Here is a 23,973-nt window from a genome sequence, read left to right as displayed (position 1 = left end):
ACAGTGTCTTAGAGCCACGGTGCAGGAATAAATACATTAAATCTATGAGAATAACTACATTAAATCTACAAAAATAACCACATCAAATCTACAAAAATAACTACATTCAATCTACAAAAGTTGCCACATTAAGTCCTGTGAGGCACCTGCCTATTGTAGTGTTACAGACCTCAACCAGGCAGATCCTACTCAGAGCCAGCTACGTTGTAAGGTAGGAGTAAAACTGCTCAGCAACCAGAAAGATTCCCATAAACACAGGAAACTCAGCTTTCTTAGCTGTAGAAATTTCTGCAAACAGAAATGAGAGATCACTTAAATCCTAATTAAATGTATAGCTTTGTCCTTAGAAGCGACCCTGCCTTCTGCAGCTCTTTTTCCCATATGGACAGCCAGGATCTGCACGAGCACGCGTGCATCTCACATCCCTGCGCTCTTCTACTCCTCCTCAGCTGGCGGAATGAGAATTGCTGCCTTCACACTTGCCAGAAGCCTGAGATAACATGACTCTGGGGAAAAAAAAAAAAGCAAAAGGAAATTCTCCCAGGGATTTTGAGGCAGAGTGCTGACTGGGAGAGGAGACTCGGGCTCTGGCAGAAGGAACTGGTGTTCATTGTTCCCTATTCTTGGAACACTGTGTGTCCATTCCCAGCAAAGAGCCACAGAGGAATCCCTGCTCTGCCCCCAGCACTTCCTCCTGCACTCACACAAAACTCGGAGTGCAGAGGCACAACCTGAACATTTCTACGGTGTGAATGAACTGCGGCAGCTCAGGGGAAAACACCCCCGAACCAACCTGCTTCTCCCTCCTCCCGAAGTCGGTTCTGGAGCAGAGTGAAACAAAACACAAGGGAAATCACCCTGCCCTTGCTCTTGCTGCCTTTCCCAGTTGCTCCCAGCCAGATTTCCATAAAGGAATTCTGTGCATTGCTTGCAACAACCCACAAATCAGCCTGTTTGCAAACATCCCATTCATCCCACCCCAAAGCTGCCGGCGCTCTGGGAAGCCAGAGAGCTTCAGCAGGTTCCCACCTCTCCTGCGAGCGCAGAGGCCGAATAAGCGAGCGGCATTCCAGGGATGACAGAATCCCGGGAAGAAGCCGCAGCGGCACGGGGCTCCTCCAGCCCATCCCGCCCTCTCCTCCCCCGGAGCATCTCCCTGGAGCTGGGAAGGGCTCGGGGCTGAGCTCCCAACCCTGAACATGGCTCGGAGAAGCCTCGGGAAGTCCCAGCCTCGCAGCCCCGGCAGCTGCCCCGCTGCCCCCATCCTGCATCGCCGCTGGCCACCGAGCCGCTCCAGGGCGCTCGCACCTGGAAGGATCCCAGCTTGGATTCCTCGGCTGTTAACAGAGCCCTGCAGACCTGCCCAGCGCCACGGAGGGAATTCTTCACAGCGGCGTGAATATTTTGGAAGTGGGGAGTGGAAGGCGGCAGTTTGCCCCCCTCCTCCGCTGCTCGGGCGAAAGGAGTTGCCCAACCTGGTCATGAGACTTTTCCACACTTCCCAAAGAGGCTCCTGAAGTTCTGGCATTGCACCACGGAGAGCCCGGGGCAGCACAGCCCCCCCCGAGAGCAGACACGCAGGCACAGGAGATGGAGAATGAGGTTGGCAAATCTGTGGACAATCAAATGGACAAATACATGTAATAATTTGGAAGTTTTCTTTCTCTCCTTGCTTTTATTCTGCTTCCTTTATTTTCCTCCCTGATTTCTCATGCATTTCTCCCTGTCCTGATGTAGCCGTGCTGTTAACCCTTTCTCGCCCTCCCCTCCCCGATTTAGAGTTACAATAATGGGGAAATCAGAAAGTCAAATGGATATTGTGGAAAAATCGACCAAATCTGGGAAGAAGCCCTGGAGCTTTGTGGCCATCGGGCTGGCTGTCCTGCTGCTCCTCATGACTTGTGCCGCCGTCGCCCTGGTGATCCTCTATGCCAGCAGCAGAGGTAAGAACCTGGGAATAATCCTGCCCTTCCCTCTGCAAACAGCAGAAAAAGTCCTTTTTTCGCAGAGCTAAGTGAAAATATAAATACAGGGAGACCATGAGGTCACCTCTGTGAGGGACTGGGCTCTCTCTGCCTTGCTCCCAGCTCAGAGATTATGTTGGCTTTTACTTAAATTTTGAATTATGCTGTGTAAGATTCTATGCTTTTGTTTAATTTTATGCAATTTCTTGAATTCAGAGCTGTTTTGACAAAGCTGCTGCGCTGTTTTGGAGGGAAGGTGTGTGTCTGTGTGTGAGGACTGACATTCCCTTATTATATACAAGCACAAGCCAAGATTCATTATTGTCAGGGTTTTTAAAGCAACAGCTGCTTTAAAACACTTCTAAAAACAATCTCCCTGAAGGGGAAATTGCTTATTACAATGTGAAAGCTTAAAAAAAAAAAAAAAAAAAGCCACTTGGTGGTGAGGAAAAGGAGACTTTTAAAATATTCCATCAGGCAGTTGGATCTCTAAGTGTGATTTGCTTCAGTGACTTGAATGCAAATGTCTTGCCAGAAACCTGACATCGAGGCACGTTATTTTGAAGTGTTTTGCCTAAATATTTTAACTGCAGAGCACACTTGGTAAAGCCAAAGTTTTCCCACTGGCACACCAAGTGCAAAGTCCCACTTTAAAACCCTGTGAAGCATCGAATGCTTGGGAGCAGCTCTGCCTCATGTTTGTCACTTCCATTAAAGCCTCTTGGATTGGGAGCTTTGTTAAGACACTGGAGAATTAAATTAAAGTAGGAATAGCAAAAGTGGAGCAAGGCTGTGCTGTCTCCTCACACTCTCTCTGCCTCCCCTGCTGCAGGGAGCTGCATTTTCAGCACTTGTGAGTGAAACACTGCACAATTCTGAGCAGTAATTCATGAAAAAAGCCTTGTTATTGTTCACTCCTTTTGCTACCAGCAGTTGAAGGCAAAATCTGAGTATTTGGTATTCATAAAGTTCGTCAGAAAGTTTATTCTATTAGCTCAGGAGATGAGAGGAAAAAAATTCCCCAGAGCCAGGTCCTAGAGGAATAGTTTCTGTATCAAACATTGAGCTAGGCAGGGTTTTGCTGCCTGCATGCATAAAGGATTTGAGAAATCTGCCCTACATCATTTGCTGGGTCCAGAAAATCCAGAAGTCAGCTATTAATAATATTTGCCCAAGTGTTGGTCTCATCCAAATCCAGAGGCAGAGTCTGTGCTCACTACATGTGTTTAAGGAAGGCTTCTCTGTGAGAAAACACGTCTAAACCCTAATTTTTGCAGGCTTATATCTGCAATTAAACTTTCCCTGGAAGGGTTTCCAGGGCTGAGCCCTGAGTGCAGGGCTGATGTTCTGCTGCCCTGCGCTCCTCTCACCCCACCAGGGGTGTTCAGCTCTGCCCTGGAGCCACTTCGTGCCTCTGCCCCCAGCCGAGCTCACAGCTGGAGCAGCTTTAGGGAATTCCAGGTGGGAAATGAGCAGCAGGAGCTTCATCCTTACAGAGCAGTGTCAACAAGCTGGGTCTAGAACTGAGACAAAAGGAGCTCTGCAGACTCTTCCTGCAGCAGGAATATATTTTTTTTTTTGTCTTGAAAAGTTTTGTCCCAATGTCCCCCTTGGATCTGTGTTGCTGTCACACTTCAGCCCATTCCCAATGCTCAGCCAAAGCCTCAAATCCCAGACTCCCCAAGGGAAAAGCAGCTCTGGTTCACAGCTGTGCCACATAAATGCCACAGAACAAGAAAAAACAGTGTGGCTGAGCACCATTCAACCAACAACGTTATCCTGGGATTCTTCTATTTCTAATTTCACTGAAATGCTGATTTTGGAATGTCTATGGGACACTGGATTGTTCACTAAGAGCAGATTCAGATTTCTCATTTCACCTTGATACATCCTTGATCAGAATGACACTACCCAGGCTTCTAAAAATAATTTTGTTTAGCTTGTAATTAGGAATTAAATTAGAAAATTAAAGCATGGCCTGTCCTGCTTTGCATCCACTTCTTTTTTATTTATTTATAAAGGCATGTTTAGGCTTTGTGGTTCAGGGAGAATATTTTTCTGCTCGTATATATCCTGTAGAAGAGCACTGTGGTGCATGAAATAGGCCTGTGGGTACAGGAACAATTCCTGGAGTTCTGTTAATGCTGACTGGGATTTTTATCTCTATTCCCAGCCAACAAAAATACTCAAGCTCTCACAGCAGTGCAGTTACAGAGCTCTGGACACAATTTGGGGATTTTTGACATCCAAGGAAGTTTTCAGACCCAAAAAACTCCTCATCTAAACAAGCTGAAAGAAAACGTGGGAAGAATAAAGTAATATTTGGGTGATCCTAACAAGGGAAGCAGGATCCCGACGGGTTTGGATCTGAACACACCACGCTCTCAATCTTTCCCTCACACCCACACCCTCATCTCAGCAGCCTTTTCACAGCTCCTTCTCAGTATTTATTAAACTCCAAAGCTCATCCCTTGCTGGAAAGGTCACAGCCTGAGGAACATCTCAACCCTCACTGTAGCTGACACATCAAATCGCTCAGCAGCTCCTCCAGGCAACTTAGCTCCAAACAGCCTCCAGCCTCACCTCATTGCTGCTCCTGTAATTCTGGCTATTTCTTTGACTTTCTGGCTCCCAAGTTGCCTCCTCAGGAGGAAGATCCACAGATATTTTTGTGTCTGCAGCCGCACAGGTTGTCACTGTTGGCTGTTAGGAAGCTCAAGGTCACGGCCTTCTGTCCTCCTCCTAGGCAGGCTCCAAACAAACAGAAATACAAACCAAGCAGCACCTTGTTCTGGGGGTGGATTTTCAAAAAAAAAAATCTTTTTTTTTCCTGCATTTCCTATGCTGAATGTGATTGTTGGGCACTTGAATAACAGATTTACACCAGCCTGCTGAGCAGGAGCAGTATCTAAACTGAGACAAGGTTGTGGCTGAGCTCTGGCTCCTCTCCTTGACTGCTGCCCAATTGTCCTTTGACGTCAGGAGCCTTCATTAACGAGGCAGCTATTCAGGGGAGATGCAGAATTTCAAGAAGTGGCAGCTAACACACGAGTCATGATGACATTCAGGTGGCAAGGCTCTCCTCAGTCATAGTCAGATGGAGCTACATGAATGCAGAGCTTTAATGGGGAGTGACAGGCCATGGAGGGCTGCAAAACGGGCAAACACACACACAATTTACTGATTCTCACACAGAACTCTGCTCAGCCATGCTCATGGGTAAGAAATCCTAGGAAAGGAGGAATAAAACTGAACATTCGTGTTCTGCGCTCCTTTTGAAGATGCTGACACCTGGCACTGGCAGCCCTCTCTGACAAAGAAAACCTGAATTTGGCAATTCTGTTGTTTGTTGTGAGCAAATCCCTGTTTTAATAGCAACAAGGGCAGCTTGCAGTGCCAACAGCACTTCTGCAGAGGAGATCTGAGAACAGGGAAGGTGCTGAGAGGTAAAAGCTCCCACGTGAGCCTAGTGACAACTGTGGCTCTAATTGTCTCCATGTGTGCCATCCCCAGCCATCTGTGCTCCTCCAAAAGCACAGTGGGGACACACTACACACAAGCTGTGTCCTCCAGAGCCCTGCAGAAGGCTTGGCTTGGCTTTTGTTCCCTAATAAAGGAGCCTCAATAAGGCTGTGGAAAAGCAACTTGGGTTTGAAAAGGATTGTCAGTCCAAAGGTGAGCTGCTGAACGGGACTGCAGCCATCCAGAGATGCCACAAGTCATTCCTGGCTCCTGCTGCTGGCCAGGAAATGTGACAGGGTTCAGTGGCTCCTTGTGAGGCCAAATTAAGACAATAAAAATCTCTACAGTGACCCCAGGGGGTCTGAAGTATGTCCCAGCTCTGCTGTATCTCAGGTGAGCAGCTCACCTCTGAAGTAGCATCTGGAGTGCCTAATTTCCCTCATTTTCTTCCATTTGGAGCTGTCCCACAGCTCAGGTCATTTCATTTATCTCCATTAAAGCTTCTCTTCCCCGATCAATTCTCTGCTGCTGCTATATCAGACTGAAATGGATGTCAAAGCAGGAGCCTCTCTGTCGCTGTAACTCAACCTGTCAGCAATGTTTAACCAGGGAGGAAAATAAACAGAGAAATACCGGTATTTCTACCAAAAACTTGGGCTGTTGTTTCAGAGAAGTAGTTTGAGGAAAGAAAGGGCAGAGCTGCCAAGCTGAGAATTCAAAAGGTGCATTTTAAGTTCATTTCTAGTTTTTGGAAGATGCAGGTAACAAAGCTGCAGTCAAGTGAGCAAAGATCTGACATTGTAAAGCCAAAGAGGGCAGAGTTGGTCATACCCAGAGCCAGGAAAGGTACTGAGGAATAAAGGAGAGAATTGATAGAGAAACAAAGGAGACACTTTCCAAGGTAAACTGAGATCTCTTCCCCAGCCATTTCCCATGATCTGGTTTTGGGGCAGAGTTTCAGAGCCCTGAGTGTGCCCTCAAATTCCAAACCAGCTCTGGCTCCCCTGCTCATCCTGCTCAGTTACAGCATCACAATCACAGGGCTTGGGGAAGGGAGGGGAGTTCAAGCCTCATTCAAAGCAGCTGGGTTCCAGAAATTGAAGTTATATTAAAGAGAGAAGCTTTGATTTTAAAATAAATAAATAAATGAAAGAAGAAAGGTTTCATTTCAGTCCTGCCTGGTCCCTGCAAAAGAGTAAGAGATACACAAAATTCTTGTAGTACAATTATTTCTTCCTCACCTTGCTCTTTGCTATTGCTCCTTTCCTTTTGCTCTTGAACTACTCATTTCTTTTCCTCAAAGTATTTCATTTTTCCCCTTGGAGATACCCTGGGCTTTTTAAAATGTTTTAAAATTATGAGACAGTTTAAGAAACTCCAAAGTTTGGGCTTAGCTTCATCCAGCACACAAAAAAATCCCAACGAATGCTGAAACAAACACAAAAAAGAAAGAAAAAGATAACTATCTCTGTGAAGCTTCCCATTGTTCCACATATTTTGCTCCTCCCCTGTTCAGGTTGCCAGACACCAGCCAGGGCAGGACACAGAGTTTTTCTCATGCAGATGTGCTCCCACCCAGCACGGCCACGCTCAGCTGAACCCTGAACATTCCCCAGCACAGTGGGGGCTTTTTATGTCGCTTCCACTGATGAACTTCAAAGCCCTCTTTTCTGCCCCACGGTTTTATTTCTCTCTGAATTACTGTATCTTGTTTGCTCTCATACAAAGCACTTACTTGCATTGAAAGGGGTTGTTTCTAGTAACTCTTCTCTGCAAACAAGGATCAAAAATAAAGCTTAAAAATGGCTAAATCTGCTGGAAAGTACCAAGATTTTGTTATTCAGTGTGGAACCACACAGTTGTCTACTTGATATAAGTGGATACCAAAGTAGTAAACCAAGACATCCAGTTTCTCAAATGGGAAATTAAACCAGCAAAGTGAATTTCCTCCTCCCAGGGCCAAGGACCTCAGGCTGGGGCACTCAGATCCCTCCCAGTGCAGCTCTGCAGGGAACAGCACACGGGAGGGACCTGACACCTGCCCAGCATCACAAGAACACTCCCTTGAATACTCAGCCTCAGAAATGATGTGTGCACTGGCTTTTTGGGGATCTTCTGCACTGGGAGAATTGCACAAACCAAGACTAAGCACTCAAAAATAGAAAATGAATAGCCAAGATCAGGACTCCACTGGCTTTTTCCATGCTTAACTCAAGGCCAAATAAATTCGAACACAGGTTCACAGTCTCCTTATTTCTGCATCAGCCCTGAAAATTCCAGATTAGGGACAACCTCTCTGATGAGCAGCAAGGACCAACCTTAGAGGCCACATGAAATTGTGGCCAAACAAGTCTGTGACAGGCTCCCCCTCCCCAACACACAAATACTTGGAGCAATAAAAGCAATTTTTTTTCCTAAATTTGATCTTGGTGGCTCAAAGCAGTGTGGGAGCAGTAACCCAGCTCTGGGCTTTTTGCCCCCTGTTTAAACCTCTCAGTCTCAGTGACTTTGAAGATGCTCAGAGCATCTTACTAGATTGTCTAAAAAAGGATTCTGTACTTTCAGCTTGTGTCAGGAAGACTGCGGAGGCAGCTAGCAGGTAGAAAAGATGGTCTTATTCTCCTTCCAGGAGAGATAAAACTCACTGTCAAGACTGCTGTAAGGGTGCTGCCAATACATTTCCCTCAAAAATCCCCAGATTTCTTCACGGTTGTCATTTGATGTCTGTGACTGGCACCAACATTCACTCGCCTGCTCTCAAACCAAGCAGAGCTGTCACTGAGATTGGGCTCTGGTGAGTGACTTTGGGAACAGTTTCCTTCCAAAACAACTCATTCCATCTGTTTTCCTCCTCCTCTCCCTGCAGGATCCCACTATGGCACCAACTCGGGCAACATCTGTACCACCCCTGGGTGTGTGACAGCAGGTAATGGGGTTATTATGAATTACTGCTGCAGAGGGGAGGCTTTATGTGTTGGTACTGAGCTTGAATAAGAGATAATTCAGAGTTTAAGGCTGAAGTAGATGAAAAGGAATGAGGTTTCCCCTTGGGTAAGGAATATCATTCATAAGGGAGCAGCACAGGAAAATTGTCAGTGTGGCAATTTTCAGCTCTGGCTCTGAGCCACCAGGACACGGATTGACCAACACAATCTGTATTTATAAGCATAACAGAATTCCCTTTAGACTTAATTTTCTCTCTCGGAGCATTCACCTTCTTATTTTTGGCATCTACGCCCCAAGAGAGGTGAGACTCCAGCACAGATGTTCCCAACAGCCTCAGGAAACACTGGTTTCTTGGGCAGTCCCTAAACTGGTGCCCTGGGGAGCACTGGGCACTCCTCCCTGCAAGACCTTGTGCTCTGGGACAACTTTTCTGCCATTCAGATCAAGTTTTAAGCAGCAAATAGGATTCTTCAAGTCATAATTTGTGGGAATGAGTCTTGCCAGGCAGCTCCTTGACAGTCTCTAGTAGTCCCAGAGACTCCTGGGCAGTCTGTGGAATTCAGCTCTCCAATTTTGATGCCCAGCTGCCAGAATAATCCAGAACATGGACCCCACAGCTGACCCATGCAAGGATTTCTACCAGTACGCCTGCGGGGGCTGGCTGAACCGGCACGTGATCCCAGAGACCAGCTCCAGATACAGCATCTTTGACATCCTGAGAGACGAGCTGGAGATCATCCTGAAAGGTAGGGATGGGGCTGCTCCATCCTTAGGCACCTGTGTTTGGTTTCAGAGGTTGCTGACTGCACATCAGACAGAGAAATAAACTCTCAGAAGAAGGGTGGATTGGGATTTTTTTTTTCTCTGGTCCTTTAATCTCTACATCTCTTACTACACCCATTTTGTGGGAACATCCTGTTCCCAACTAAAAATTAGCCATAGGTAATTGGGTACTGACTCCAAAAGGAGCAGGACAAGCTGTCTGCAAGTCCTTCCTCCTGACACTTTTTCCATTAATAGCATGAAGAGCTCTCAAGTTTCACAGTAATTGCAGCCTACAAGTGCTTCTCACAGCCCTGAATCCTCAGGGAGTTCTGTAAAATGATCAAAGCTCTCCAGGGCAAAAATCTCATGACAATGGTTCCTTCCCCAGGTGTGCTGGAGACTTCAGATCAAGGGGACAGAGAAGCATTTCAGAAAGCTAAAATCCTTTACAAGTCCTGCATGAATGAGAGTGAGTCTCTTGTTCCACTGATTCCCTTGTTCAACACCAGGTGTACAAAAGCACCAATGTTCTGTTAAGCAAAATCCAGTCAATATCAGTCTAATCCATGTGGCCTTGCCTGGAAAACTCATCTTCAGATGGATGAAGATACCTTGGTACTTCATTAAACCTCAGTATACCCATTTGGGATGTGGAAGGGGTGGATGTCGGGTACTCACCCCTGGTATGGGTGCAAAGCCTTCCCTTCAGAAGGCACAAACCTGTCCCAGCTCATGCTTCCCAAACCAATTCACTCCAAATCACTACTGGAGCCACAGAAGTATTTTCATTCCTTTTCTGAAGACTAATGTAGGATGGTGTCATGATATCTCTTATTTTTTGCTATGACACATTCAGTTGCAAATTTAAGCTGTTAGGCCCATGACTTATTTTTCTTGATTTTACTTTTTTGTGAAAACAATACAGAATTTGTCCTTCCTTCCTCAGGCCTTATAGAGCAACGAGATTCCCTGCCTCTGCTGGAGGCCTTGAGGATGGTTGGAGATTGGCCAGTGGCTTCTGCAGACTGGAATAAGACCAAAGGTAATGCTGGGCCTGGAAGGACTCAGTCAGAATTATTTACTGAATTAGGGAGGCCACTGTCACCAACTTAAATGCCCTGTTTGCAGTTTCTCTTCACAAACAGAAGTCAGGGTATCACACATTTAACACTCATTGATCCATTTAAATAGATCTCAAAAATTTCAGCAGCCAGCTCATGAACTGTACAGTTTCAATCAGTCTGACACAGATTGATAAATTAAGTCTGTTTTCCCTTTTATCTCCCAGAGCCAAGCTGGAGCATGGAGGAAAACCTTTCCATAATGAACTCCAGGTTTAACAAACGTGTCCTCATCGACATGTTCGTGTGGAATGATGACCGGGATTCCAGCAGACACATCATTTATGTAAGAAAAAAAATTACAGGGAATTATTTCTATGCCAGAATCATAATGGATAATTATTTATACTACAGACAGATGAGTTTCCCATAGAATAATTCCAGCAAAATGTAGGCAGCAGTTCTGTACCCCAAGTGTCAGCTCTGTCTGAAAGACATATTGGGAAATGTTTTATGGAAGCGTAATTTTTGTTACAGCAAAAGAAACCAAAATCAATGGAACTTTGCTGATTTACAGCATTTAAGGGCTGCAAATTCTTGTGACTTACAAAAATGATGGTGAGGTTTAATATATAGCAGGAAACCATGGGTTTAAAATACATAAAGAGTATTTCAGAGTTTGTTCATGAATGGTTGTGCAAGGAAGCCCAGCCCTCAAGTCAAGCAACCTAGAAAAGTTACTTAAATTTATTCTTGAATCTCAGCGATTACTTGAAGATTTTGCTTTATAACCCACACTAAGATCCTTCCTGTCCTCACCCTGTACCTTCCACCTCACCCCAGACCCAGGAGAGCCCAAACTCTCTGAGTGCTTGGCAGCAGTGTCATTCCAACTGACAGGGTGGCACACACAGCATTTCCTGCTGCCTTTCAAGGATTCCTTTGGCCAACCCCAGTTCCTGTTCACCACTAACCAGAGAAATGTGTTTTCCTTCAGATTGACCAGCCAAGCTTGGGAATGCCATCCAGGGACTACTACTTTAATGGGGGCAACTATCAAAGAGTAAGTATTCCTTGTACTGATGTACTCTGAGCCACTAAAACAACTTCATTGTTGATCCCCGTGCTTTGGAAAACCCCAATATATGAATCTCCATGGGATGTAACAATCAGAATGGAACTGTGACATTCATTGCTACATTTTTTCCTAATTAAGCCAACATTTTGTGAAGTTTACAAAAGGACTAAACAACTGTATAAATATCAAGCCTCCCCAGAACTGGCCAACTCATGAAGGAGGTTGTGGGGAAATAAAATCATATTTTGCGGCTTAGGCAGTCTCTCATTTTGAAGGCCAAGTTCACATTTTCAGTGCAGGGGATTTGCTTGTATCTTCCTCTGAATCACTGATGCTCAGCAAGTAAGAATCTGCTGCCACTTACTCTCCCCTTCCCCCAAAATTACATGAAATTGTGAGAGATTATTTTCTAGCTGCTTTTCCCTGCCAATGCTCAGGGCAAAAACACTGATTCTGCAAAAACACTGTTTCTGTAAATACACAGAAAGCTGTTGCAAACAGAGCCAGATAATTTGTCTGTTTCCAAGATGAAAATACTGCTTTAGTACATTTTATTTTCCTCAATTATGCCTTGCTAACAAAGAGTATTTGCAGGCCAGCATCAAACCAATCTTCCTAACAAGAATGGAAGGGAATACAGAGGGACAACAATCAGCATCTGAGACTCTTTTGTCTCATGGTTGTAAAGGCAGATGAAAACATCAGTGGGAAGAGTTTTCTTCTCACTTCAGTGTATTTGACTACACTTTATATATAATATAGCTAAAATACAGCCCTGGGAGGTTTATAGAGGATTGTCCCCACACCTCCTGGGCACCTTTAGGAGCTGCCAGCTCCTGCGACAAAACAATCTCCAGGAAGCTGTGCTGGGAAATGTGGGGAGCTGCTGACCCAGGAATCTCCCCTGCAAGTGTCACCTCCACAGCAGCACTCACAGCAGAAAAGAGGAGTATTTATGCATTGGGGCACGAAGGTCAGACATAGATTGACTTGGAGGAGGTAGGAAATCAGGTACAGTGCAGAGACAATCCTAAATTAGCGAAAGAAAACCAGTTCTGCTCAATACAGCTTTAATTTGAAGGCACAAAGCAGGGGGGCTGAGGCTGTGCTTTTAATCCTAATGACCAAGGAGGAGACACAACCCCTTTTTATTTGTATTTACCAGCTCACTGCCCCCAGACAATGAGCCCAACTCTGATGACCCAAACTCCCCCTGTGCCTAGTCCAGCATCTTTTGGCAAAACTCCTCCTGAGGCCTGGGGGAGTCTGGCCTGATTAAGGCTCAGCATTCAGCCTAAAACCACAAATCATCATCTGTAAGTGCCCAGACTCAATTTCACCACAGTCACTGTGTTTATCTGGCTTCCAAGGTCTACAGAGGAAGAAAAGTATGTGAGAAGAAGAGGTAGCATCAAGTTTTCCTGCATCAGGGATCAGCACTCCCTCAGCACCAAGGTCCATTCTGAGGCAAAAATCAGTCAGAGCCTCCCATCAGGAATAAAGCAAAGGTGTCATTGGGAGCTGTCTGAAACAGAGCTTTTCTTTCAGACACTAAAACCAGACTTGAGAAGATTTATGGTATTACTTTCCGAGAACTCAAACCTTCCCTGTTTGCCCTGGAATTTTGGCTAGTAGGGATCGCTGTTCCATAGAGTAACTCAAAGCACAGAGCCTCCTCTTTGCCCAAGCAGTAATTCTAACTCAGAATACCAAGGCTGGATGGCACAGGGAAGCAGAAAGTGTGTTTTGAGGCTGGCAAGTGCCTTGTAAGGTATTCATGACAAAGAGAATGGTTTGCTGAGAAATGTGAAGATGGACTACAGAAATAGTGAAGAGAGACTGTTTACAAGGGCCTGGAGTGACAGGACAAGGGGGAATGGGTTCAAACTGACAGAGAGGAGATTTAGATTGGATATTGGGAAGAAATCTCTCCCTCTGAGGGTGGGGAGGCCCTGGCACAGGGTGCCCAGAGAAGCTGTGGCTGCTCCATCCCTGGAAGTGTCCAAGGCCAGGTTGGGCAGGGCTTGGAGCAACCTGGGATAGTGGGAGGTGTCCCTGCCCATGGCAGGGGGTGCCACTGGATGGGCTTAAAGTCCTTCCAACCCCAACCATTCTGGGATTCTATGAAATGATGGACAGCAAACCTTTTCTACACGGTCTGTGTCTGCATGCAGGTGAGAGAAGCTTATCTGCAGTTCATGATCACCATCGCCAAAATGATCCGGGAAGACAAGAACGTGTCCAAAGATGATTCTTTTGTCCAAGAGGAAATGGCAAAGGTCATGGAGCTTGAAACAGAGATTGCAAATGTGAGTTGAGAGATCAAGAACTCCTCAGGAAGCTGTGGGGGGCAAGGGGTGAGGAGGAAGAGTCTCTTGCTGGTTTGTGCAGCAGTTTTCAGAAGAAAGTGGGGGAAGAAGACATTTGTGCCACGAGCAGCCCAAAAATCAGAGCCTCTGTGTCTCTAATTCTGCCTGCTGTGTACACTGCTGCTGTGCTGCTCCAGTCCCAGCCTTATTTCTATTTGGAGCTGTTCTAAAGCAGGATCATGTACCTTCTGCTATCCAGGCACTGGGATAACACCAGGACAGGCTCCCTTGCATCCTTAGTAATCTACAGCACCCTAAAAATCCCCCAGAGCAGGCTTCCATTCTAAAGGGGACAGAGGGAACCACTTGGCTCAACTTATCCCTAAAACATTATTGAACAGGGGGGACTCAAGTTCCTGCCCTGAATTTTTGCAAGCAGCACTGGGCACAACCAAATGATTTTCCTTTTCCCAAACAAACTGGTTTATTTGCATATTATTTGAATGTATACAAATGCACCTGCATGTGATTTCAGCCATTGATATTTCTGTCAGTTGAGTCCAGTAATAACCTTGTGAATGTCTTCAGGCCACCACCCCAGCAGAGGAAAGGCACGATGTGACCTTGTTGTACAACAAAATGACCTTAGCAGAGCTGCAGGAAAAGTTTGCATTCAACGTAAGTGTTTCATGAGCAGTCTCATACTTCAGGTCTCTTAGTTCCATGCCAGCTGGAAATGGCTTTGTGAACTTACCAGTGCTTCAACAAAGAGGTATAAAATCATTCCCATTCCTAATCTTGTCTTCAGAGTCTCTTAAAAAGCTTTGTCCTACTGAACAGCTACGTTCAAGGTCTTAAGACTGTCAAAAGTCCAGTTACTGAGGCACTTCAACATCCAACATTGGAATGTCTCTCTGTCTGCCTAGGAATTTAACTGGACCTTCTTCATCCAAGGTGTCATGTCTTCAGTAAGTGTTCAGGTGGACCCGGAGGAAGAGGTGGTTGTGTATGGGATGCCTTATCTACAAGAGCTGAAAGCAATTATCTCCAAGTACTCAGCCAGGTAAAGAAACTGGAGGATATGCAGGACAGAAGTCACAGGATTGCTGAAATGTCAATTGTTGGACCCCCTTGCTAGTTCTGAGCTTCTGAGGAAAAATGACACTCCTGTAAAATACAGGAAATGCCTTTGGAGGTTTCAAAGTCCAAGTACTGCAGTACAAGGTGTCTCACCTGCTGCTTGCTTAGAAAAGGTTAAATGGGAAGAAAAAAATACATGACAGGCTTAGTTCTTGCTATATTCTAGAAGGAAGAAAAACAAGAAATTAATCCCAGAACAGATATGACAGCCCAGTCCTCAGGCTGGATGACTGCAGTTAACTGAGATGCTGCGAAACCCAGGACTGGTAGCAAGGGTTTCCCTCTTTAACTCCATTCAAAATTGAGATTCCCCTCTGGCTGCCTGCACCAGCGTTGGTTTTTACAGGGGATTCAGCTCAGCTTTGCTTCTTCACACAGCACCATCCAGAACTACCTCATCTGGCGGCTGGTGATCGACCGGGTCAGCAGCTTGAGCCGGCGCTTCAAGGACGCTCGGGCCAGCTACAGGAAGGTATTTCCTCTCTTCCTAAAGAGGAGAGCACAACTGCCACCAAATCCAGCCTGGTCAACACAATAACCATGTCAGGGGTTTTTGGAGAGAGATGAACTTTAAGCTCCCTCCCAAGCCAAACCATTCTGTGATTCCATGATTACATCATGAAATCCCCAAACAAACCCAATCACAGCAGTGGAAACCTTTGGGTTAACCTGCCCTCTAGACAATGGTTTGGAAGAGCTGCAGGGGCAGGGTTAATGCTGGGCTTTGTGCTGCAGGCCCTGTACGGGACGACGCTGGAGGAGGCGCGCTGGAGGGAGTGCGTGAGTTACGTCAACAACAACATGGAGAACGCGGTGGGAGCAATGTATGTCCGGGAGACTTTTGCTGGTGAGAGCAAGAGGATGGTATGTAGTTTACCCTTCATACTACTGTACATCCACAATGCCCACAGTGCCCATTCCCTCTGGTATGAGCTCCCTATTTCTTGCCTGGGAGACTTATCCGCCAGTCAAGAAGGTGCAAGAACTCATTTGTGATGCTCTTTTAGATGCTCAGTACCATGGTTTAGAGCACAGAATTCGGGGACGTCACCTTCCAGCAGGAAGCTTTTCACCCCTCCTTAGCTGTGCCTGGGAATAGGGCATGTGAATGATGAATGTCTCCCCTGGATCTCTTTCAGGTCCGAGATTTAATAGAGAAGATCCGCGAAGCGTTCGTGGAGACTTTGGATGAGTTACAGTGGATGGACGAGGCATCCAAGGAGAAAGCTCGTGAGAAGGTCAGAGATAACCAGCAACTTCAGTATTCCCTTGTGAACATGAAATATTTGGAATTTTGTAGTATCACCATTTCCAGTTTCTCTACAAACAAGAGGAAAAGACCTAGATGTTCATTATTATCCTGATACATTGTCGTTTTCTTTCAATCTTCTGTTAGCCCACATTAATAAAAATGCCAACTGGAGACAATGCAATTCCCCAAAAAAACCCATTTCCAACTTTTAATTGAACTCAAGACCATCAGCACCATTCCAATAAGAAGAAAAACCCCCAAACATTTAACTATTATTTGCATTGAAACTTTAGTAAAAATAACCCAACAACACCCCAACAAAAATCACAATTAAGAGGAAACATTCAACTCTTTTCTTCCAGGCAATGGCAATCAAAGAACAAATTGGCTACCCAGATTATATTTTGGAAGATCAGAATGAGAAACTGGACCTGGAATATGCTAATGTGAGTATTCTGTGCATATCTCACTGCATATCTCAAAATCAACACCTGCATTTGCTTTCTTGCCACTGGAATATTTGTACCTGTGCAACTGCCTTTTCCAAGGACATTAAAATGAACATATTAATAAATAATTGGTGCAAAGAGCCAACTATTCAGTGAAACCATGCAACCAAAACATTCTTTAGAGGACATTCAGGGGGACGAGGAGTTCCTCTTCCTGCTCAGCTGACTAATGTACTTGGACCCCTGTTTCTGTAGTTAAACTTCAGTGAACACAACTACTTTGAAAACATCCTGGAAAACCTGCGAGCTGGAGCCCAAAAGGGCCTGAAAAAACTTCGAGAGAGAGTTGACCAAGACATGTGAGTCTCCAGAAAGAGTTACAGACACAACCTAAATTCTGGCTTAATGGTGGGACTGTTAAACTCATGCTGTGGGTATCTGGGAATGCCTGTGGCTGAGATAATCAAGGAACTAAACAATTCTAAGGTAAAGTGAAAAATGCTTTTCCCCTTGAATGTTGTGTGTTTTGGATGAAAGGCACCCATAAACAAGCCACCAGGTATTTCCTGGTATCAGGAATTCTTTACAGCTGTGTTCAATGTACCCTTTTTCCTACATCAATCCTTTCCTTATATAATCTCCTTAGAAGGATTTTCCTTCTTTTTATAAGGTTCTTCCTTCTCCTAATACAGAAATTATATTTCTTTATATATCCATATATACATTCCTGGTTATATATGTATTACATATATATATACATATATGTACATCTATATATATATATTAAAAAAACACATATTACTTATATATATATATATATATATATATATATATAAATAATCCCTGAAAGGATTATTTCCTTACAATCCTTTCCTACATACCTTGCATTTTTTAACCAGAATTAAATTTCAAAAGTGTCGGGGGGGGGAAAAAAAAACAGTCATGACTAACTGCGTGCAACATTTATTTTTAGATGGATAATTGGAGCTGCAGTGGTCAATGCATTCTATTCCCCCAACAGGAACCAGATAGGTAGGTTTAAACCCTTTTAACTAATTTTATCCACACAACAGTGTAGGTCTGCATCCAGAGGCAAACCTGCCTGTGCCCATCTGGGAATTCTGGGCGAGGCTGTTCAGCTCAAGCACTTTTGTTGATGAATACTCAGCTCCCCCTCCTTGGCAGGTGTAGTTTATACCCTGTCACTGAACAGCCTGGGGTTTGAAAGCCTGGGACAGCACCAGCACCCAGAGAATGCTCCCAGTGTGTCCTGGGCTGCTCCTGCTCCCACATTCTGATAGCACACGGGCAGCTCTGCAGTTTGCTCTATGCACGTGACACTGGAATTACACTGCTTGGAGCCATCCCAGACTGCAGAAACCTGCCTCTGCTCCCAGGGCATCAGCTGTGTGGGCTCTGCAGAGCTGCTGGGCTGCCCTTCCTTGTTCTTAGCACAGGAGATCTTCAGACCCTGCCTGGCTCCCTGTACTCCCTGAGCTCACACCTCATGCAGGAGCTCAGGTTAAAACTGACGAGTCTCTGCTGAATTCTGAGCACCTCAAACAGGAGAGACAATAGATAATTGCCCCTAGGAGTGCTTCTTCAAATTCCCAGACTGCCAGGAAGAACTGCTACTCAACTACTGATAACACAGAAGGACAAATCCATGGGGTTTTAAGCCAGACAGTAATTGCATCCTGCTCACAGAGCAAAGGCCAGGAGTGGAAACAGCCCAATCTTCCAACAGTCACAACAGAAAACTTCTATGATTGCTAAAAGCAGAAACACCAAATTGCTGATAACTTAGCCCTCTGACCTCACCCAAAATCTGTTTTCCTGTGTGCAGCTTCCACTCACCTCCATCCTGCAGGTACAGCAGCACCAGGACCTTCAGCTACGGCAGGGCCCTCCTGGGGGCTTTACTGGTGGCCAACCTCAGCTCCCAGTTTATCCCCAGTGATTTTACACAGATTGTAATCAGCTTTCCAGGCAGGGAACTCAGGTCCTGAAGCCACCTGGTTCCTCTTCAGATTTGTCCTTTTAAGTCATACAAAAGTAACTCATTTAAGCAACTTGGAGATGAGTATGCCTGTGAAAAAATCCAAGCACAACCACCCACAATAGTGTGCATGCCAGTTAAATTCTGTTTATTCATGTCTCTAGCTTGAGAAAACAATTTTCCACACTGCTCTGTCTTACTGCAGTCTGGTTTATGTATTTCTCCACAAAATTGTATGGATAAAACCTGTGCAGCCAAAAAGGGCTTTGTCTCTGAATTAACTACTTGCAATAGAATTTCAATATCTCCCTTCACAGAAAGTATCTCACTAAACTGAATTACTGGCCGCCTGAATTCCTCTAGAAGCACTTCTGCTTTTCAGCTTGTGTAGAAGGGATGAAAAGCAAATCCTATGGTTCTGGATAAGGTTTTTGCCAGCAGGATGTAGCAGGACAAATCTCTTACTGCTCCCACTCCCCAGGTGGCATTGAGTGCCCTTGGTGGTCTACAGGAATCACTCATGAGCATGTTTTACCCTCCAAGTGTTGTTGGTATCAGCAGATGATTTCCGATCTCTCCTTAACCCAAATGAAGCAATAACGCCTCCATTCGTTCCCCTATAAAACAGCTCTAACACACAAACTCTGCCTGTCTCCAAAGGACAGCTCCTAAACATTCTGTTCTTGACTCATTGCAGCAAACATTATGGACCAAGTTAGGCTAAGCTTAATGTAAATGCCCCTTGGGTCTCAAACAGGGATATACTGTAGCTGCAGATGTGCTAAATTAAACCTTTATTAACTTGTCATTTTCCATTTATCAAGAGAGAAACAATTTCACATGAGGCATGAGCTTGTTTCTAATCATTTTATATTTTATGTTCCTTCCTGACCCTTACACCAAGCAAACAATCTGTGTGCCAAGGATGAGGAAACAAAGCCACCTCACGGTATTTCCCTCTTTCTCCCTGTCTTTGCAGTTTTTCCTGCTGGGATTCTCCAGCCCCCCTTCTTCAGCAAACACCAGCCCCAGGCCCTGAACTTTGGAGGGATTGGGATGGTTATTGGGCATGAGATCACTCACGGGTTCGATGACAATGGTGAGGAGATGACTGAGAAAATGTTACTGTTCCAGATAAAACTCGTGGCATGGCAGGAATTAAAGTGACAGACTGCTGGGACTGAAGATCCCTGCACAGTCACATCCAGCTCAGGAGCAATAGGAGCACACTGGGAACACTCTGTGGAAGGTTCTTCAGGGAATGTTTCCTGAATGGAGCACAAGAAATAAGCAGATGTTAAAAATAAAGTGAGGCAATGACAATTCTCAGGAAAAAAATGTTCCTTTTACAGCATCATCGGATCAGAAACACAAAGCAAGCAAATCCATGGGCTCCTGAATACAGTGAAATCTGTGAACAATGTTTTTGGGGATAGAAGAACTGTCAGTAGTGCCTTGAAATCCCAGGAGACTTTGTTTTTCAACACAAATGCTTGAAATAATTTTACTTTTTTAACTTTGTCAAATGTCATGTAAAAGAATTTGGGGAAAAAATTCATTTCTGACTCTACAAGTCAATAATTTCTTACACGTGGGTTTTCTTCAAGCTGTTTTTTTATGCTCATTAAGTTTGTGCAGATGACCCATAAACACACAACACAACCTCAGAAACGGCGTTCTAGAGCAAAGAAAAACCTTGTTCTAGCCAGGGAGCCAAGAACACAAACTCCAGAACTGCAATTCCAGCTTTTAATTCTCTATAAACCTCATTTCTGTCACGTGGACACACAGAACCAGCACCTCAGACACCTCAGAGGTGAAGGAAGGTTTTGTTACATGGAAACCAGGCCTTGGTGCTATACCTGGAGTCAGGGCTGCTGAGTGAACAGGAAATCAGGGAATAATAGAGACCACAATTCCATTCCCTTGTGACAATGAGAATAAACTGTGCCCAAAACATTTCTGAGCATCTTAATCCAAGGAGGAAAGAGGAAGGGAGTGCAGCTCCAACATCCCAGGTGCTACACTGGAAGAAGGGTGGCTTTAAAATCTTGCTCACCACTTTGCTTTTTTCCCCGGGTTTTCCTGCAGGTAGGAATTTTGACAAAGATGGGAACATGCTGGACTGGTGGAGCAACTTCTCAGCGCTGCATTTCAAGGAGCAGTCCCTCTGCATGGTGCACCAGTACGGGAACTACACCTGGGAGCTGGCGGGGGGACAGAACGTGAGTAACAACCACAATCACCAGGGCCACGGCTCTGGGTTTGTGCAAAGAATGACTTGACAGAGAATGCCCAGGGAGGATAAGCACAAACCCCAGCTCCTACAGGTAACTGTTCTGGGAGCAAGGCACAAGGGTTGTGATAAACTGGGGACACTGGTGTGGCCCAGAAAGCCCAGGGTCTGTGTGCAGTGATGTTCTGCCCAGCAGCAGCCTGAGTTCTGTCCATGTTATATTTGTGTGTGCTCTCTCTGTTCCAATCTACAGCTCTTAGCCTGTGATCTGTTTAATTTCATTCTCTCTTTTCTTGTCCCAGCATGAGGTCACAGCTTCCCTTTGCACCAGGCACGTCAGGCTGTTGTATGACTGACCTGTGGTTCTTAGAGTTGCTGATTCTACTGACAATAGAGTAAATAAATGATTCTTTTTACAGGTCAGTGGCATAAGCACATTAGGAGAAAATATTGCAGATAACGGAGGAGTCCGACAGGCTTATAAGGTAACCCTCAAACACCCTGTGAGTTAAATTTACCTGGCATCCAGCAATGGGGGGGGCCTATTCTGTGCTTTAAAAAATTGACAATTAACATGTTATTACCATATTCCAAAAGCTAAAGCCTCAATTGTACACCTGGAACCTCATGTGCCCATGGCTTGCTGCCGTTCTTGCACCCAGGAGCAGCCCAAAGGTGCAGCTCAGGTGTGAGCAGGGAATGTTCTTCCCTGCAAAGAACCCAAACAGATGTCACAGTAAAACCTTTTATCTTTGGTGTTTTGAGTATGGTGTTAAGGGGGTTTATAGAACATCCTGAATTTTCAGAAATCTAAATTTCAACCGTAAGGGACACCATTCCAATTAATCACTTCGTTAGCATTGTTCTAAAAGCCATCACAGCCGTGGAGGAGCCGTGTGGGATGACACAAAATGCCTGCACACAGAATCCATGGATGTTCTGTGGTGCTGGATCTATTTTTACCCTCAGCTCTCCCTTTTGTTTCATGCTTTGGGACTGTCTCAGCAGCTGAGAGGCTGCAGAAACAGAATGTTGGGAATTAACCAGCGTGAGGACACATTAACTTGTCTCCATCATGTCAATATACCCTAAAAATACAAATTGGCCAATTAATGTGTAACAATAACAGGTAATGGATTTAACATTGAGCAAGGTTGTTATCTGCTATTTAATGAGCAGTTACCTGAAGAGAGAAGAATCATCACTATAGAGAAGCAGAGGAGACTTAACACTTTATTTCCAGATACAAATACCTGTAGAAAGAGTTTATGAAGTCAACAGTGCTTATGCTGACAGCTTTTTCATAAAATTCTCTGTACTGTTTGTATTAGAGAGAGAAAATTTATACAAATACAAAAGGGAACCACGTTGGTTCATTCACGTGGTGACTAAAATCCCTCCCCACAAAATAACATTCAAAATCCACCTCCTACTGCTCCTGAGTCGATCTGTAATCATTTCCAGGCCTACTTGAAGTGGCTGGAACGGGAAGGGAAGGAGCCAAAGCTGCCTGGACTGAACCTGTCCCACAAACAGCTCTTCTTCCTCAACTTTGCCCAGGTGAGAACACTCAGGGTTGTGCCTCAGGCCCTTAGACTGTTGGGAGGAAACACCTGGGTGAAAGCCAGCACTGATAGATCTGTCCCATAGCACCAGATCTTGATCCAAGACCTTGGTAAAACAAAAGCTAATTAGTAAATAATTGCATCTATTCTGCCTCTCTATAAAACATACTCCAATGACATCATAGCAAACTGGGATGGCTCTTAGGAAAGCCAGTGAGAAGCTTCCCAACTTGCATTCCCTTTAATACTGACCCACTAATGATGAATCCTCCTTTTCCAGGTTTGGTGTGGTTCCTACAGACCAGAATATGCCAGTCAGTCCATAAAGACAGACGTTCACAGCCCTCTGAAGTACAGGTGGGTTTTACTCATTTACTAACTCACAACTCACTCCTTTCAACCCCCGTTGCACCACAGCAGCACAGGAGAGTCTGATAACACACGAGATAACTCCAGACTGACTTCCAGATTTCCTCCCATGGCTTGTCGGACACTGCTGGAGAGCACATACCTATACCTGACCTGGTGAATTTGCCAATCCATAGGGGACGGAAGAGGACCAAACCCACTCTGTTCTGGGATTTCATTGCTCATATTACCTCTGTTTCCTAAAGTATCCCATATTCTGAACTGTAATCAAGTTCTGAGGCTCCAAACCACTTTCTGGACACGGCTCTCTCTGTTTCCCAGAACAGCAATTCCCATGTAAATTAGTCCCTTCTCTTTGTTTAGGGTGATGGGCTCGTTGCAGAACTTTGAAGCCTTCTCCGAGGTGTTCCACTGCAAGAAGGGCACAGCCATGCATCCCGCAGGGAAATGCCGGGTGTGGTAAGCAAGGACGAGACACTCTGGTGACACCACCAACAGCTTGAGGCAGGGATGTGCCTGGTGTTCTGCTGCTCAGTCACAGCCAGGGCTGCCGGGGCAGCTGCTGCAGTGAGAGCCAAGGAAGCACTCAGCTCTCCCAGTGCCACTGGGAAGCACACGGGGATCACAGGGATGGATCCCAGGACTGACGGGCTGTGCCGGAGGCCACAGTGTGTTCCCGGGCAGAATGACTGTTTCCAACAACATCCTGACTGTTACTAAGACACTGCATCAGGGTTACAAGGACTAATTCTTACACGAAAACAAAACCAACAAGCCACCACAAATCTATTTTTCAGAAAGGAATAATAATTTTAATATGTAAGCTCCACCTTCTGAGGCTCAGCAATGCTGTCTGAGATGTCCCACTGCTCCGTTTCCAGTGTTCTGGTTCAGTTTCTGATGCATTCCTCCCCAGATCAGGTTAGAGCTGGTGTAAACTCTCGTGCTGTCTGTGCCCCTGTGCTTTGATCGCTGCTTTGTTGTCAGAGATTGCTATTTGTCGTGACATGTCACACAGTGAGCTCTATGTCGAGACGCCTGTCGCACTCTCCTCCTGCACTTGAGTTCCTCTACTCCAAAGAACCACCTTCAAGTGAGGCATCACTACAATTGTCACATTTTAGGAGTACAAATTCTGTCTTTATGGTTAAATTACAGGGTCCCACCCTTCAGAGATATATTGAAAATTATGCTTATTCTTGTAGAAAGTGTATAAAATACCTTTTGCCAAACAGCAGACATGTATCCATGGAAATAATTAAGCTGGTTTTAATCCTGTGCCTTTTTATTTTGCCATAGGCTATTTTTCAGTATTTACACTTGAAAATGTAACATGTATTAATTTTTAATAAAATTTAAAAGAACACATCACGGTGGC

General features: G+C 45.1%; 1 protein-coding gene across 2 annotated transcripts; it reads left to right on the top strand.

Annotated features, from left to right (window-relative positions):
* Positions 1-739: 739 nt before the first annotated feature.
* MMEL1 (membrane metalloendopeptidase like 1) lies at positions 740-23,868 on the top strand. Of its 2 annotated transcripts, none has more exons than XM_032131802.1 (23): positions 740-1,602; positions 1,780-1,943; positions 8,293-8,352; positions 8,957-9,118; positions 9,526-9,606; positions 10,084-10,179; positions 10,426-10,544; positions 11,196-11,261; positions 13,451-13,585; positions 14,174-14,263; positions 14,512-14,648; positions 15,104-15,197; positions 15,461-15,589; positions 15,865-15,963; positions 16,340-16,423; positions 16,682-16,785; positions 17,400-17,458; positions 19,405-19,524; positions 20,517-20,650; positions 21,081-21,146; positions 22,126-22,221; positions 22,507-22,583; positions 22,959-23,868. In XM_032131802.1, the coding sequence occupies exons 1-23, from the start codon at positions 1,598-1,600 to the stop codon at positions 23,056-23,058; spliced, it is 2,277 nt and encodes a 758-aa protein (XP_031987693.1). In that variant the 5' UTR covers positions 740-1,597; the 3' UTR covers positions 23,059-23,868. The 2 variants fall into 2 exon arrangements, with proteins under 2 accessions (XP_031987693.1, XP_031987692.1); XM_032131801.1 differs by having other exon boundaries at positions 741-1,640.
* Positions 23,869-23,973: the final 105 nt, after the last annotated feature.

Source organism: Corvus moneduloides, chromosome 22 (genome assembly GCF_009650955.1).
Source record: "Corvus moneduloides isolate bCorMon1 chromosome 22, bCorMon1.pri, whole genome shotgun sequence".
NCBI classification, from domain to species: domain Eukaryota; kingdom Metazoa; phylum Chordata; class Aves; order Passeriformes; family Corvidae; genus Corvus; species Corvus moneduloides.
Note: the sequence above shows the minus strand (reverse complement) of the source record. Positions and strands in the feature narration are given on the sequence as shown.